The sequence below is a fragment of the Spermophilus citellus genome, assembly GCF_964194105.1.
Source record: "Spermophilus citellus genome assembly, chromosome: X".
Taxonomy (NCBI): domain Eukaryota; kingdom Metazoa; phylum Chordata; class Mammalia; order Rodentia; family Sciuridae; genus Spermophilus; species Spermophilus citellus.
Genome location: NC_138190.1, coordinates 40,752,302 through 40,770,223, shown reverse-complemented (window position 1 = coordinate 40,770,223; position 17,922 = coordinate 40,752,302). Strand labels below are relative to the sequence as shown.

The 17,922-nt window shown below is 46.5% G+C and overlaps 1 protein-coding gene across 1 annotated transcript; it reads left to right on the top strand.

The window, feature by feature from the left end:
* Nucleotides 1–953: 953 nt before the first annotated feature.
* ELK1 (ETS transcription factor ELK1) lies at nucleotides 954–16,690 on the top strand. Its single transcript, XM_081277806.1, has 6 exons — nucleotides 954–1,139; nucleotides 9,551–9,794; nucleotides 12,492–12,935; nucleotides 14,063–14,494; nucleotides 15,110–15,211; nucleotides 15,297–16,690. Exons 2-6 carry the CDS (start codon nucleotides 9,585–9,587, stop codon nucleotides 15,393–15,395), a joined length of 1,287 nt encoding a protein of 428 aa, XP_081133932.1. The 5' UTR covers nucleotides 954–1,139; nucleotides 9,551–9,584; the 3' UTR covers nucleotides 15,396–16,690.
* Nucleotides 16,691–17,922: the final 1,232 nt, after the last annotated feature.

Genomic DNA, 17,922 nt, shown 5'->3' with positions numbered 1-17,922 from the left:
AAGTCCTACTGTAGTATTTTCCACTTGATTCTATGCTCTTCCCTGGACCCTCCCCTCACCCTTCATTCCTTTTCCAGGACACCACCCTTTGAACTGCCATAGAGAATGGGCCTATTCAGCCTCTTCCTCCTTGTCCTAAGGTTTATCCCTCTCCTGTACCCCAGCAGTTCCTCCAGTACCCTAAATAACACCCTGTGCCCTTCTTAGCTCAACCTTGGCCTCACCCCTGCTTCTAAATGGATCCAGCTCCACCAATAGGCACAGATCCCACCCTCCCTAGTCCAGCCCCTAATCTAGGTTAGGTCCAGCTAACCCCCCAATCAACCAAGAGCCAGGTTCCACCCTCTTATAAATCTGGACATGACTGGAGCCTGCCCTCCTGGTAGCCGTTTAATTTCTGCCACTCAACGATCCTTTGCATGTCTGCCAGCTATCCCGCCTTCCTACCTCTGCTGCGGTCTAAATACGACTTTTCTAGCCAATCGCTGTAGAGTTACCCTGCCCGCCTACGCAGAGCCAGACCCAACCCTCTCGTTGCTGGCTTCTACGCCCTTTTCTATATAAGTCCTGCTTCCGCTGAGCGGTGTGGCGTGCAGCGCGCCTGTTCGGTGTTTTGGCAGCTGTCTAGGAGTCTCATCCGCCAATCAGCTGAATATCAGACCCACCCACTTTAGGCTGTCTGCCATCTATCCCCTTTAGGCCAATCAACGTGAGGCTGGCTCCCATGAGTCTTGTCAATTGCCCATGATCTATCAGTCTTGAGCCAATCAGCACAAAGTACCAGCGAGGCCAAACGCGTCTTCTCCGGACTCAAACGGCAGTCTGCTGTCAATCATTGGCCTTTCAGCCAATCACAGCATAGACTTCTGAGGCAGAGCCCGCCTCTCCAAGCAAAGAAGCTGTGCAGTAGAGCTGTGGCTCTTTGGCCAATCAGCGAGCGGCGGGACGCCTGTCTCCTCCCCCCATGGGCCCACTTGAGCCGTGGGGAAAGGCAGGGGCGGCTTCTAGGTGCTGCCGCCACCGCCGCTGCCGCCGCCACCGCCGCCGCCGCCTCAGATCCCGGGCCTGGGGGGCGGTGGGGCCGCGTATGGAGCCCCCGCCCCCCGGAGCTGCTAACAACGCCGCCGCACCACGCACAGGTGAGCCCTGGGCCTGGAGGGTGGAGGGCCCAGTCCGTGACCCCACGTATCCTTCCCGCCCCCGCGCGGAGGATGTGGCTTGGCCGGTGGCCTACTGGTGTTCGACTCCCCTACCACCAAGGCTGGTGGACCTATGCGTGGCATTGCCCCCTTATAGTGGATCTGACTGTGGCCTAGACGCCCTCTCCTGCTAGTATAATGGCTCAGTCCGCGTGCTTATGTTTCTCCCCATCCCAACTTACAGTGGACTCGTCCATGCTCTTACCCCCCCCACCCCCCACTTACTGGGAACCAGTCTGTGGCTTGTTGAACCCCCTTAATAGTAGATGGCGTCTAAGTGTATTTCTCTTAGCCTTAACTTTTCAGGGGTTCTGTCTGTGGCCCTGTTTATTCCATCTCTCCTGTCCTTATAGCAAATCAGTCCCTGGTGCCATACCCCATACACACACACACCCCTCTTTCCATCTGACCTTATATTCCTGGTTCCTCCAACCCCCAGTTCATCAGTCCATGGCTTTATCCAAATCCCTAATTTTATAGTCGATCAGTCTGCATCCTTATACTCACATCTCCCTAGTTATCAGACCATTGCCCTAACTATCAGTCCATTGCTCCTCCTTTATTTGTAGACTCCAGTTATTGGGCTTCTCTCTTCTTTTTAATAGTGGATCAGTAGCCCAGTCTATGCCCTGTCCGTCTCTCCTTTTAATCACTGTGTGATGTCTTTTCCTTTCCTCCACTGTTGTATAGGAGTCAGTGAACTTTTCTGTTTCCTTCCTTCCCAAAAGATTAACCACGTCCCCCTCCCTTTGTAGTGAATATGTTCATTGGATTTCCTGTAAACCCTATGTTTTCATTCACACAAACTCTCCATATCTTCCCAGTTCTTTTAATTTCTCCTTCAAGAGGGTCAGCCTGTAGATTTTTATTTCTCTTCTCATTCCTTGTGCTGGATCAGTCTGTGATCCTCCCTGTCCTTTACCTCTTAGTAGATAAGCCTGAGTACTTGTTGAACCCAGAGCTTTTTAGCGTATATTGCACTCCCTCATAGACACTGTTAACCACCAAGACATCCTTCCTCACTGTGGATACATTAGTGATATTGATGATAATGCCAATAGGAGCTTAATGTTCATTGAGTACCTGCTATGTACCAGGCAAAGTGCTTTATATTCACAAACTCATTTAATCCTCATCACTGCCCTGTGAGATAGGTACTGAGAAAACTGGAACACAGAGAGGTTAAGTACCTTACTCAAAAGTATTTCAGGGGCTGTGGTTGTGGCTCAGTGGTAGAGTGCTTACCTAGCACTGGGTTCGATCCTCAGAACCACATAAAAATAAATAAAATAAAGTATGTCCATCTACAATTAAAATATTTTTTAAAGGTGTTCCAATAAGTACTCAGGGTACAGGATGTAGTTTGAGGTTCGCCTCTCATCTAATCCCATCCCACAAGAAGCCCTGCATTAGTTTCCATCTCCATGTTTTTGTTTTCACTGTTCCCTGTGCCCTCGGAGCTGTTTCTGTTTCACACCTGGTCTCAGCACCCACCCACCCCCAATACCAGCAACAGTGTGACCTTAGATAAATGACTTAACCACTTTTTCCTTGCACCTGTTTCCTTATTTCTAAAACAGGAGAGTCATGTAAAGAAAGAATACCTGTTCTGGGCATGGTGGCACATGCCTGTAATCCCAGTGGCCCAGGAGGCTGAGGCAGGAAGATTGCCAGTTCAAAAAGCCAGCCTCAGCAATTTAGGAAGGCCCTCAGCCACTTAGTAAGATCCTGTCTCAAAATAAAAAATAAAATAAAGGACTGGGGATGTGGCTCAGTGATTAAGTGACTCTAGGTTGAATCCCTAGTACAAAAAAAAAAAAAGAAAGAAAGAAAGAAAGAAAACAAAGAAAGAAAGAAAGAAGCCCGGTGCACACACCTGTAATCCCACTGGCTCCGGAGACTGAGGCAGGAGGATTTCAAGTTCAAAGCCAGCCTCATCAACAGTAAGGTGCTAAGCAATTCAGTGAAATCTGTCTCTAAATAAAATAAAAATAGGGCTGGGGGTGTGGCTCGGTTGTTGAATGCCTCTGGGTTCCATCCCTGGCACCCCCCCCCAAAAAAAAAAAAAGAATACCTGTGAGTTACTAAAACAAGTCATCTCTTCAGCTTTGCCCCCATCACCTCCCTGTCCTGTAACTGCACCAGCCATGTATGCTTCCCCGTCACTGTTCCTTAAACCAGCAGGAACAATCAGCCTCAGGACCTTTGCATTGGCTGTTCTTTCTGCCCCAACACATTTGCATCCAGGGTGCTGTTCTGTTGCCAACCTCGAAAGAATGTGTTCACCACACTGTGGTGCAGGGAACATACTATGTAAAGACACACGTATGGTATTTCCACGAATATCAGTTGATTTGTGAATAAGGCAAATGTTATTTTATCAAAAGCATGTGTTCACAGAAGTGTATGTAATATGCTTTATAAAGGCACAGATAGAAAAGATGTTTCTAAGAGACTTCATTTCATTGCATCTGGGTAGTGTTATTTCAGTAAAGCATGTGTTTGTCACACTGTGGTGCTTGAAATACACTATATAAAGGCACACATATAAAAAATGTTTCTAAGCATGCTGTTTATGTAAAAATAAAGTGAACATCTCCCTGACCATCCGATCCTTCACACCCAGCAGGACTGTGGCCCCTGCCCTGCTTTGTCCCTTTGCCCTCTATCACTGTCTGACATACTGCAGTTTGTATATTGTCTATCTATCCTCATTAGAATGGGAGTCCTGTGAGGACTGAGAGGTTTTATTTGCTTATTCACTACTCTGTCTTCCATACCTAAAAAATGTACCTGGTATACAGTAGGTACTCAAGATAGATTTGTTACGTGAATAAATAGAGAAATATTATCATTCAGACATCAGCATGTGGAGCAGATGGAGAAGAAAGGATATGTAGCTAATTAAGATGTTAGTTAAAGCCAGGGAACCAGGCATGGTGGTGCAAGCCTATAATCCCAGCTACATGCTTGTAATCTCAGTAATTTGGGAGGTCGAGGCAAGAGGATCACAAAGTCAAGGTCAGCCTGGACGACTTAGTGAGACCATGTCTCAAAACAAAATTCTTAAAAAGGGCTGGGAATATAGCTCATTGGGAGACTGAGGATATAGCTCAGTGATAGTGTGTTTGCCTAACATGTGCAAGGCCCTGGGTTCAATCTCCAATCCACACATACACAAACACACACACACACACACACTAAAGTTGGGGACTGTTCAAATATTTACTGAGCACCTGGTACTGAATACCAGGCATTCTTCCAAGTGCTTGAGATGTGGGGGAAACAAAATAGGCAGAAATTCCTGCCCTTTTTGAACATTTATTATTAAAAGAGAGGGAGCCAGATTATATAAACAAAATAAGTAAAAATGAGATAGTATGTTAAACAGGTGCTAAGTAGAAAAATTATGGCAGATAGGAATAGAGTTTTGAAATGGTTGAAATCTTTGGCACAGGGCAAGACCACACTTGGAAAGATAAATGTTGAATTGAGGCCTGAAAGAAATTAGGGAGGGAACCATATCAGGGAAATTAGGGAAGAGCCATTGCAAAAGCTCTGAGGTGGAATTTTGCCTGCCATATAGAAAGAACATCAAGGAAGCCATTATGGCTGTAGAAGAGTGGGGGGAGGAATAGAAGCTGAAGTCACAGAGGTGAGGGCAGCCAGATGGTCTGTAGTGGTATAGGCCACGTTGATATGTAGGATTGGGGGGGGGGGGAGGCGGGGAGATGCTGACACACTAATGATTTACATTTTTGAGTGTCTGCCATGTACCAGAGACATGTTTTTAAGCCCTTCGTGATATTAACATTTAACCCTCATAAAAGCCCTTGAGGTAGATGATTTTTTTGAGAATATTTAACTCTGTGAGTAAAATATCCCCATTTTACAGATGAGCAACCAGGTACAGAGAGGCTGAGTGCTTGCTCAAAGCCACACGGACAGAACAGGGCAGAGGAACATGAGACTGTTATCCACAGAGGAGATTTGCAAGAGTAGCCAGGTTATTTGATGTATTGGTTCATTTAGAAGAAGAATGAATTCTGCCTGCTAGGTCCTGGAACATGATGATTGTGTCATGAAGAGTTCATCAGTGGAAGGAATGGCTCCCCTGGCAGGGAGAACGCTCCTGAGAACTGTGGCCACCTTGGAGCCTTTGTACACACTGTCCCTCTGTTGCAAGTACCTTTCCTACAGATGTCAGCATGGCTTGCTACCTCCCTTCCTCAAGGAAGCCCTCCCTGCTCACTCTATGTAGGACAGCATCCTTGTTACCCTCTAGGATCCTACCCTTCTGTGTTTCTCTTCAGGGGAAATGAGGGTGAAGGGTGGCTAGAGTTGCTTGCTGGAGCCAGTCCACCTGGGTTTGAATCCAGGCTCTGCCACATTCCAGCTGTGCGACTTGGGGCAATTTACTTATCTTCTCTGTACCTCCATTGCCTCATCTGGAAAATGGAGGAAATAATAATATCTACCCTTTAGTGTTTTGAAGACTAAATAAATCAAATGATTAAAGCAGTGCATTGCACAGTAAGGGCAGTATGACTGGTTTGCATTTTTAAATTAGTATTTATAGCACACACATAGGTGTCTAATGGGCTTCTGAAACTTCAAAACGAGACTTCTGCTCTTCCCTCAAAACTTATCTCACTGGGTGTGGTGGTACACTCCTGTAATCCCAGTGGCTTTGGAGGCTGAGGCAGGAGGATCTCAAGTTCAAAGCCAGCCTCAGTAATGGTGAGGCCTGAGCAGCTTAGCAAGACCCTGTCTCTAAATAAAATATTTAAAAAGGGCTGGGGATGTGACTCAATGATTAGGCACCACAGTACCAAAAAAAGAAAAATATTACCCCCCCACACAGTGCTCCCATCTTAGTTGATTATGATGCTATCCTCCCTGGTGATCAGGTCACAAACCAAGAGTCACCCTTGACTCCTCTCTCTCTCTCACCCCCACCCCCATCCCATGCTACTTGTCAGCACATCTGTTTGCTGTCTTCAGATTTTAGCCAGAACCCTGCCACTTCTCAGCACTTCGACTGCCACCACCATTGTCTCTGCTTGGACTATTGCAGTAGCCCCTTTACTCATGGTCTGTTGTCTTCAAAACAGCAAGAGAGATCCTGTTAAAATCCAAGTCACAGCCTGTCAACACTTCTATTCAACCCTCTCCTGGCTCCTGTCTCACCCAGAAACCAAGTCCTGACAGTGCCCAAAAAAGCCTCACTCAGTCTGGCCCCCAGCACCCTTCTGTTCTCATTTCATACTGCCTCCCTTGACCTCATGCCCTTCCACTGAACTGGCTTCATTTCTCTCTAGCCTGTCCTGCACTCCAGTTTCAGTCTTCCACCCTGGCTGCTCCCATTTATATACAAGCCCCACTCTTACCTCCTTTTTGTCTTTGCTCAGGTGCCAGCCACCTCCTCAGTGCCCTGTCTTCTCTGACTGTCCTTGGAAAAAATAACAGCTCCTTTCCTGCCTGATGTTTCCCACCATAGCCCTTATCACCATATACCATTCTATACTTATTTGCCTTATTTCTTCTTTTGTCTTCCCCACTAAAATGTGAATCCCACTGGAGCTGACATCCATGGCCCATAGTAGGCACTCAGTATATGCTTGCTAAATGAATGAGATGAAGAAAAGTAAACCCATCTGGGTGAGGCAGATTACTAGAACTCCTGGTTGTTTTGCAGTGCTGGGGAGGGAACCCAGGGCCTCACACATACGAGGTAAGTGCTCCATCACTGAGCTGCAACCCCAGCCCTACTAGAAATCTTATTAGGGGTTGGGTGGGAGAAATGATAATAAGCAAAACTCAGTCCTGCGTGCTGTTAAGACTGTCAGATTTCACTTAGCTGCTATAGGTTCTGCCAGCACAGAGGAACTGGCACAATTGCCTGTCTTCACCACCAGGGGGCACCCTGAACTTTCTGGGCTTCTGAAACAAGCAGCCTTCGAGATAAACTCAGTGAGGTCTCTAATCTGGCACTCAGGCCTTTGTGACACTTGCCTAAGACTTTGTGAACTGAATGAACTTCAAACTAGCTCAGGTGTAAGAGGATCACATTGTATATTTTGTTGCAGATTAAAGAATGAAGCTGTAAATAATAGATGGAGGCTCTTTGAAACCTTCCGATTTAGGTTTATTCTTAATCCAACCATCCCGGGCAGTTGGACCGTTGATTGATTAAAGTTCATTCCCTTGGAAAACAGGAGGCTCGTGTTTATTTTCAATTTTTTGTCAAGAAAGAGCAGTGATGGAGTGACAGGGAGGAGCCTGTTGTCTGAGGGACATACTGAAAGGTAGTAGTCAGTGTGAGGGGAAGTTTAGCCTGATGGTTAAAAGCTTAGATCACTGGAACCCAACTGCCTGGGTCCAAATGGCTGACTCTGCCACTTACAGCTGGGTGGCCTGTGGAAGTCACGTAGACATCTTGTGCCTCAGCTGCCTCATCTATAAATTAGCGATAATCAGGATAGCTACTTTCCAGTGTTGTGATGAGGGATAAATGAGTCAATGCGTATAAAAATAACAATATAGGTCTACATTCCCTTATGCAAAACCCCTGGGGCCAGGTGTATTTCAGAACTGCGAATTTTTCAGATTTGAGAAAGGTAACATGGTGCACATATGATATGTTACATAACACCCTCAGCAAGCTCTGTCATCAGCTGCGTTCATATTTCTGCAGCAGAATGTATGAACATTCACACTGAGTAAGGATTGATAAAGACCAGAAAGGGCCTTGTTTTGTTTTAAATCAGGTTTTGCTGTCAAAAGACTTACAAAGAAGCTTTCTGTTTTTAGAGCTTTTTGAATTAAAGATAGTGGATAAGGAATTATGAATAAATAAGAAACAAATATTTAACATTTGGCATACCCCAAGCATATTATATTTAATCTACACAATAGTTAATAATTACTCCTATTTTAGGGGTTGGCATGTCATTATCCCTATTTGATCAGTGAGAAAATTTGAAGTACAAAAAAGTTACAGAATAGGCCAAGGGTCACACAGCTAATAAGTTGCAGACCCAGCATCTGGACCCTGACTAGTCTGGCTGGAGCCTGGGTGATTGTCCAGTAGGCCACATTGCCTGTCTGTTAGAGCAGTGCCTGGCATGTACTAAGCAGTCAGTCAATGTTAGTTACTGCTATAATCAAGAAGGAGAACTGCTGGGGGTACATTGTGTGTTTATCATGCACAGGACCCTGGAATCATTCCCCAGTACCAACAAAAACAGAAAATATACAAGAATAGTCACAGGTCAGAAGACTAGGGGATAAAACAACAGAGGAGAGTGGGCATTCAGTTTCAGGATGTCTTCATAAAGGAAAATACCTTTACGCTAAGACTTTAAAAATGAGGAAGACTGCTAAGCAGAGGAAGGGATCCCCACATGCATGAACAGTATTTGCAGGGACTGGTAAAAGGTACCTCCTGAAAAGCGTGACATCTATATGGTAGAAAGTACGGATGTTGGGGGTCAAGTGAGGGGGATTGTACTGGTTTTCTAGTCCTACTGTAAACTTAGCTACTTAAAACAGTGTTTTTATTATCTCAAGTTCTGTAGGTCAGAAATTTAACACTGGTCTCACCAGGCTAAAATCAAGGTGTGAGTAGGACTGTGGTCCGTTCTGGAGGCAATAGGAGAGAGAATTATTTCCTATTCATTCAGGTTGTTTGCAGAATTCTATTCCTCAAGTTGTAGGAATGGAAGTCCCTGTTTCCTTACTGGCTGTCAGCTAAGGGCTGTTTCAGCTTTAAGAGGCTGGCTGCCCACATTCCTTGGCTGGGAGCCCCCTTCCTCCATTTTCAGAGTCAAAATGGCAGGTTGAATCCCACTCACACTTGAGATCTCTCCATCCCAAGAGATGGCATACCATTTCTGAGTTCTCTTTCTGCTTCCTTCTACTCATATAATTAAATTGAGCTCATTCAAATAAACCATAATAATCTCCCTATCTTAAGATCTCTAACTTTAATTTCATATCAGAGTTCCTTTTTGCTATGTAGCATAACATACAGCTTCTAGGGAATCAGATATGGACATCTTTGGGGCCCAAGTGGCATTTTTCTGCCAAACATGGTCTTCCTTCTGACCCCCAAAGATTTGCATTTATCCTACATATAAAATACATTTATACCATCCTCCAAAATTCTCATTCTGTTACAGGAGGCATCCAAAGCTAGACTGGGGAGCTTAGACATTTGAGGATATTTAGGGAAGGGTGATGGGGTTTGGGGACAGGTAGAGACAAGACAATAAGGAAGGAATTCTCTTCCTGTCCTGTACCCCCTTCTCTGTATACAGCCTCTCAGCTCTGAGCTATTTGTCCTCCAGGTACCTCTGGGATGGCGTGAGCGCTTCCCCAGCGATGGACCCATCTGTGACGCTGTGGCAGTTTCTGCTGCAGCTTTTGAGAGAGCAAGGCAATGGCCACATCATCTCCTGGACTTCACGGGATGGTGGTGAGTTCAAGCTGGTGGACGCAGAGGAGGTGGCCCGGCTGTGGGGGCTGCGCAAGAACAAGACCAACATGAATTATGACAAGCTCAGCCGGGCCTTGCGGTACTACTATGACAAGGTATGCACTATGAGACCAGGGCAGGGACCCACTAAAATTTATAACAAATTTAATTTTCTTGTATCAGTTGCTATAGCAATAACTTTGAAAAGAATATTAAAATATCATTTCTCATCCCCTCCTCTTGTATCCTCAGACGAAGGCTAGGGCCCCGAACATTTATCTCAGTTATTTTTTTTTTAGAGAGAGAATTTTTAATATTTATTTGTTTTAGTTTTCGGCGGACACAACATCTTTGTTTGTATGTGGTGCTGAGGATCGAACCCAGGGCCGCACGCATGCCAGGCGAGCGCACTACCACTTGAGCCACATCCCCAGCCCCTGCCTAAAACTTTTATAGCAATATCAGTACTGACTCCTCCTCGCCCTACTCTCTTGAGATCCCCAACGCAAAACTGTCCCACCATGCCCTGCCTGACATTTTGTTTTTGTGCCTTGTTCTTATTGCCCAAACTGGGAAAACACAATTATGACCAGTCCTTATTATGTCATTGAAACTCCTGGACCAGTGCTGGGCTTCCTTAGTTATTTCATAATCTTCTCTTACTCCAGAATATATCATAATCTTATTCCTAGAATCAAAATTATCCTGACAGGCTGGGCATAGTGGCATATGCCTGTAATCCTAGCTACATGGGAGGATAAGGCAAGAGGATCAGAAGTTCAAGGCCAGCCTGGGAGAATGAGTGGTACTGTCTCTCAATTTCTTTTTTAGTTGTAATTGGACACAGTACCTTTATTTTTATTTATTTATTTTTATATGGTGCTGAGGATCGAACCCAGCACCTCGCATATGCTAGGCGAGTGCTCTACCACTGAGACACAACCCCAACCCCTCTCTGGAAATTTTAAAAATAAAGGGGAAAGGTGGGCTGGGGATATAGTTTGGAGGTAGAGTGCCCCTGGGTTCAATCCCCAATACTGGAGAAAAAAACACACTGAAAGTATTACACTAACCTTTCTTCATTCTGTGGAACTCCCAATATATTTTAATTTTGTCAGTTATTTTTCTTTCTTCTCTATTCCTTTATCTAAAACCTCCAGAACAACAGGTATAATGTCAGCTCCACACTCCATACTCTTAGATTCCCAGAGCAGCATTGATCCACCCCAAAATTTGTATCAGTTTTTACATTCTATTATCCTATTCCTATAGCTGCATTTTTAAGTTTTCCTCGTCTGGTGTTCTCAGGCGCCAAGACCAGTGCTGGATTTCCCCTCCTCACAATATTTGTACTAGTTATTTCATCTTATTTCCATACGTAAGTGAAACTTTCAAAAGAATATTAATAAAATCCCTTTTCCTTTCTCTCCTGAGAAATACAGCCCCACCCTGTTAAATACCTGAGTAACATTAAGACCTCCCCAGAAAGCACTAGTTCATCCAAATTCCGTGTGCTCCCCACAACAGCTGTAGACCTGGGCTTCACACCCTTAATAATTTTTGGCATTTCTTCCATTTTATATCGTATTCCTCTTGCTCAAACTTTCAAAACAATATTAAGAGACTACCTCATTCTATTCCAGTTCTGAGACCACCAGAACATCCCTGAGACATTCCAGACCAGATATGTCCCCAAATACCCCCAAACATGCTTAGAGACCTATCCCAGTCAGCCTTGAGAACTTCCTCCCAGTATTTATACCAATATCTCAATGTTCTCATCTAATTGCTTATCAGTTACTTCATTTTCTTATTCTTTAGCTTAAATCCCCATCACAGAATTCATAATGAGGCTTCACCCTATCCTCTGTAGTGACCTTGTCCTGTTCCTTATCTGTGTATATAGCTCTTTTTTTTATATACCTTTATTTTATTTATTTATTTTTATGTGGTGCTAAGGATCAAACCCAGGGCCTCACACATGCTAGGCAAGTGCTGTACCACTGAGCCACAACCCCAGCCCTATGTCTATAGCTTTAAATAATCCTATCAATAATTTATTACCTACATTCATCAACACTAATTTAGTCTCTTCCAACATTTATGTCAGTAGTCAGTTTCATGTCTTATTGCACAAGCAAGTTTCAAAAACTGTGTCCTGGCAGATAGCCCCAATACCCAACCCTATTATCCAGTGGTTCTTGGAGCCAGGAGGAACACGTGGTTCTCATCTTTTCCCCTAAGTGAATCCCACTGTGAAATGGAGCCAGTGGGGGTAGGGGAGTTGGACAGGTAGAGAAGAAGAGTGACAGGGAGACTTGGAGGAAGAGGGATGGAAGGAGAATAAAGAAAGAATTGTGGAAGGGGAAATTGAAAAGGAGGAGAATCTGGGGAAGGATCCAGAGAGGGAAATCTGGGAAAGGATATCAAAGGAAGAAGCCCACATATTGAGGCAGGGATGAGCAAATTGGGAACAAGTATGACAACCAGCTGTGGTGGTACACACATGCCTATAATCCCAGCAATTCAGGAGGCTGAGGCAGGAGGATCACAAGTTTGAGGCCAGCCTCAGCAGTTTATCAAGATCCCTAGCAACTTATTGAGAGCCTGTCTCAAAAGAAAAAAAATAAATAAAGGATCAGCCATGTAGCTCAGTGACAAACACCCCTGGATTCAATACTCAGTACCAAAAAAAAAAAAAAAAAATGGGAGCAAGTGAGGAGGAGGCCAAGAGAACAGTAACATCTCTCACACCTTCCCTGCACCCTAACCCTTTTTTCTAAAGTCCTCGGTTCTATCTCCTCCCTTCCCAGAATATCATCCGCAAAGTGAGTGGCCAGAAGTTTGTCTACAAGTTTGTGTCCTACCCCGAGGTTGCAAGGTGCTCCACAGAGGACTGCCTGCCCCAGGCCGAGGTATCTGTAGCCTCTGCTGTGGCAAATGTGGCCCCTGCTGCTGTACATGCTGCCCCCGGGGACACTGCCTCTGGAAAGCCAGGCACACCCAAGGGTGCAGGAATAGCAGGCCCAGGCGGTCTGGCACGCAGCAGCCGGAATGAGTACATGCGCTCCGGCCTCTACTCCACCTTCACCATCCAGTCCCTGCAGCCACAGCCACCCCCTCATCCTCGGCCAGCCTCGGTGCTTCCCAACACCACCCCTGCAGGAGCAGCAGCACCTCCCTCAGGGAGCAGGAGCACCAGTCCAAACCCCTTGGAGGCTTGTCTGGATGCAGAAGAGGCTGGCCTGCCTCTGCAGGTAAGTCCTGGAATATGGAAATGAAGTAAGGGCCAGGGAGACAAAGAGGATGGATGCACAGGTCTGAAATGAGAGGCAGGGCTGGTAGTGGAAGAGACATAGAAGTCCTGTTAAAGGGCATAATGGTGGAAGGAGTGACACAGAAGTGCTCTGGAGAAAAAGATGGGGAGAAGAGCTGTACAGATCCTAAAAAGGGAAGGGGAGAACAAGTGTGCAATAATTAGTTACCCAACATGTTGTAGGTGCTCAGTTGTATCATTGGTTTAGTGCACTGCTTCCCCGCCTTCAGTGCTCACCTGGATGACTTATTAAGCCACAGATCCACAATGGATCAACACCCAGAATTTCTGATTGATGTGGGCCTGGGAAGAAGTCCTGGAATTTTCTCTTTTTCTTTAATTTGTTTTATTTTTTGGTACTAGGGATTGACCCTAGGGACGCTCTACCACTGAGCTACATCCCCAGTGCCTTTTTTATGTTTTTTTTTTTATTTTGAGACGGAGTCTCAACTAAGTTAGTGAGGGTCTTACTGAGTAGCTGAGGCTAGCAGCTAACTTGCCATCCTCCTGCCTCAGCCTCCTGAGTTGCTGGTATTACTGGCATGTGCCATGTGTTCATCTAAAATTTGCATTTTAATGAATTTCCAAATGAGGAAGATGCTGCTACTCTGTAAAATAATTTTTTTGAACCATTGTTCTCCTAATGAGGGTGGTATCCTCTTGAGTCCTACCCCCATCAGGTTGTCTCACCTTGGGTCCTCTGCCCCACTTCCATGAAGAAATCCCATGGCCAGGCGCTGTAGCGCATGTCTGTAATCCCAGTGGCTCAGGAGGCTGAATCACAAGTTCAAAGTGCTGTTGCTGAGGCGCTAAGCAATTCAGACCCTGTCTCTAAATAAATTACAAAATAGGGCTGGGGATGTGACTCAGTGGTCGAGCATTCCTAAGTTCAATCCCCAGTACCAAAAAAAAAAAAAAAAAAGAAGTCCCATGACCTGTTAGAGAACCTACTATGATGTGCCTCCTTTACCAAATCTTGATTCCCAGGATACTCAATGAATACTTGATTCCCAGATACTCTACCCCAACAACCCTTCCGCATGCACTTTGTGCTCATTCCTCTCCCAGGTCATCCTGACTCCGCCTGAGGCCCCAAACATGAAATCGGAAGAACTGAATGTGGAGCCAGGTTTGGGCCGGTCACTGCCCCCAGAGGTGAAAGTGGAAGGGCCCAAGGAAGACTTGGGAGCTTCAGGGGAGGTGGGGTTTGTGCCAGAAGCTGCCCAGGCTGGTCCCGAAGTCCCTCCTGCAGAGGGCATGCCAGCCCGGATGCCCGCTGTTGTTATGGAAACTACAGCACAGGTGGGTGGCCTTGCGGCCTCCACCACTGAAATCACCCAGCCACAAAAAGGCCGGAAGCCCCGGGACTTGGAGCTTCCACTCAGCCCAAGCCTGCTGGGTGGACCAGGACCCGAACGGACTCCAGGATCAGGAACTGGCTCTGGTGTGCAGGCACCAGGGCCAGCACTGACGCCATCCCTGCTACCTACGCATACGTTGGTGAGTGTCTGCAGGGGCAGGGATGGCAGCCAGGATGGATGGGATTGGCTTGTGGCACGTGATTGACAGGAAATAGAGGAAAGTAAAGGAGGATGTCTTGGAAGAGGGTCAGGCCTTCCTGTGTAATTGGCTATGCTGAGGCAAGGGCTGGAGGAATAGAGCTTGATCAAAGAAAGGCAGTTCTGGGGACTTTGTGGGTGGGACTGAGGGGCCCAGAGTCTGTGGGATTTCAGAGTAGGGCTTTTTGCTTGTTGAGTTTACTTATTGAATTTGCTTATTGAGTTTCCTGTGATGGGAAGTAAGAGTGGGAAGGTGGACTGTTGGGATGGTGACTCTGAGGTTTGACAGCAGCATGTAAAGTCTGGTGGATGGTCTTGTCTAGTGAGTTCTCAGCAATTGGAGGTGTGCTCTCAGGAGTTGGGAGAGGGTAGATGTGTGAGAGTTGAAGAGATGTCATGGATGTGACCTCAGTAGTTGTATTCTGGGTCTGAACTTTTGAGGAGGGGCCATGAAAGTCAGAGTAGGAAATATATGGTGGGGCTGAGACCAGGTTCCTTCCATTTTCCCTCACCTACCTTCTACTCACTTGAGCTCTGACCATTCCTTTCCCTGCAGACCCCGGTGCTGCTGACGCCCAGCTCGCTGCCCCCCAGCATTCACTTCTGGAGCACCCTGAGTCCTATCGCACCCCGAAGCCCAGCCAAGCTCTCCTTCCAGGTAGAACACCCTCCCCCCATCTTGGAGAGGGTAAGAGATGCTAGAATGGCCCCTGTTCATGACCTCTCCCTATTTCTGCTCCCAGTTTCCGTCCAGTGGCAGCGCCCAGGTGCACATCCCTTCCATCAGCGTGGATGGCCTCTCGACCCCCGTGGTGCTCTCCCCAGGGCCCCAGAAGCCATGACTACCGCCACCACCAACCCTTTCTGGGGTCACTCCATCTGTGACCCTGAACTTCTCTCCAGCCAGCCATCTCAAGGAGAAACATAGTTCAACTGACAGACTCAAGCTCTGGTTGTGGTGGGGTGGGGAATTCCTGGGAAGAAGGATCTCTCACTAACTCCTTCACCGAAAACCTACAACTTCTCTCTTCTTCGTCAGTCCCCCAGTGGCCGCCCTTACACGTCTCCTACTTCAGTGGTAGGGGCGGTTTATTTATTTATTTTTTGAAGGCCACTGGGAGGAGCCTGGCCCAACCCTTTTAGGGGGGTGGTTAAGACATCTCCCCCATCTCCCTACTTTTTTCCCTAAGACAAGACAGTCAGGGTCTGGCTTGAGAAGGACCTTTCTTTATTTATTTCTCAGCCTGCCCTTGGGGAGATGAGGGAGCCCTGTCTCCATTTTGGGGTGTGGGTAGAAGAGCTAGTTTGCTTTGTTTTATTATTCCTGGCCATCCCAAGGGTTCAGGAAGAATTTATCCGCTTTAATGGTTTAGGAGTCTTGACCAAGAAAGGATCACACCCTGGAAAGAGGAATTTCCACCTCCCCAACCTTTCTCTCAGACAGCTTGTCCTTTATTCGACCAACATTGTGGCCAGGGAGGAACACCCTTTTGTTGTTCTCTCCCCTGAGAAGCCATTCCTTTGTCTGCCAAACTCCCTGGGGTCCTGCCTGTTACCTCCCAATGGAGGGTTTTTTTCGGGGGTGGTCCCCGTCTGGGGGACCCCTCCAACCAGTACTCCAAGTCTCCCTGTCTTTCACCCCCTGCCATTTTGATAGTATAATCTATTTTTAAATGGGGCTTTTCAATAGGGGAGAGGGAGGCATCTCTTCCTATATCTGATGGGGTGGGTGGGTGGGAAGGAAGGAAGGGATTTGGGGGTGATCTTCATGCTGCCCCCAAGTGTTTATTTTTGATACCAAACGTATTTTCAGCTCCCTCCCTCCCAGCCCCCCAATTTCCTGCGGGCGGGTACAAAGGACCCTTTAAGTGTCCCTGGAGTTGGGAGGGAGGAACAGGGGACATAAAGCCTGTCTTGTCTCAATTCCAGGCTGGAGAGGGTGGGTTCAAAAGACACCTGAGCTCATCTCCTCTCAGCACCAGCCCAACCCAGGCCTGGGGATCTGGGGGTTGGTGATTCGGGGACGGTGCTACACTCGTCTCCTCTGTTTGTTTTACTTCCCCAAAATGGACCTTTTTTTCTAAGAGTCCCAGAGAATGGGGAATTGTTCCTGTAAATATATATTTTTAAAGGTGTTGCTGGAGGCTGCTGACATTTTTTTTCTCCAATTATCTTTGGGACAAGCTGAGTGTGACAAGCACGACTTTGTGTGAAGGGCAATGAGGTTGAGGCAGAGGTTAGTGGTGAGAGAAATAGTAATAGAGACTGCCAGTTGGTCACTGGGTGTGGCGAGAGAAACTGTGGAAAGTTGTGATAGTGTGTCGTGCATGTGAGAGAAAGCAGATGTGCGACCACAAACTTTTGACAGCATATCTATGAGAGCAATTGTGGCTACATTTCAGAAACTCACTTTGAGACTGAATGAGTAAGATACTATACAAGAACCTATGACGGTATGTATGAGATACAGTTCAGGAGAAGGTAACAGGAACTGCAGATTGGTCACTGTTGGACACGCTGATGCTGAGCAAGTCAGAGTGAACAGAACCACATGTGAGAGACTATGTGGGCAGGAAAGTAGTGGTGAAGATCATCAGGGACCACATGTAGATGAGAAACCTCACTGTATGTAAACAGGCGACTTGATGTTTGAGAAATGGCTTTTATATGAAACTCTGTGAGGTCCAAGTGACAGCTAAAGCTGTAGGAGTGCACACACAAGAGTTGATTGTGTGAGACAGTGGCTGTGAAGCCAAGAGGCCAGAAACCCAAGATAGGAGAATGTGTGTGTGAAAATGTTTCATAGAGACTGTGGTCAAGACAGAAACAGAGGGTGGTGGTTTCCAGGATCATCTGAGAGGCTGTAATTGTGTGCATGCGTGTGTGAACCTAAGACTGGGGGCAGCTGGTTTACAATTAAGGCTACAGCCTCTCCACAGGTTCTGGTGAGACTGAAGGACTGCAGTGATACCAGAGACCACAAAACTGTCTGAGAGAAAAGAGAAACTGTGTGTGAGAGACCAGCAATAGCAAACACTGGAAGCCAGCGACTGTGGGAGAAAAACCTGACAACTGAGCAGTGTCTGAGAGTGTGTGAGTCTATGAAATATGTCATAAAACTAAATAAGAGACTGCATGTTTGTGTAAAAGCTGAGAAGTTGACACCAAGCCAATGAAACTACCGAGCAACCACATGATCAATGTGCATGAGAAACTTGCGAGGCTGTAGTGTGGGCCTGTGTCTGATAAGCCAACTGTATGAAGAAAATGATGGTGTACATGTCTGCACAGGGCATGGGGGGATAATTGAGGGAGACTTATCAAGAGCCTAGTGGCCATTGTGAATTAATGGCTGCATGTATCAGAAGT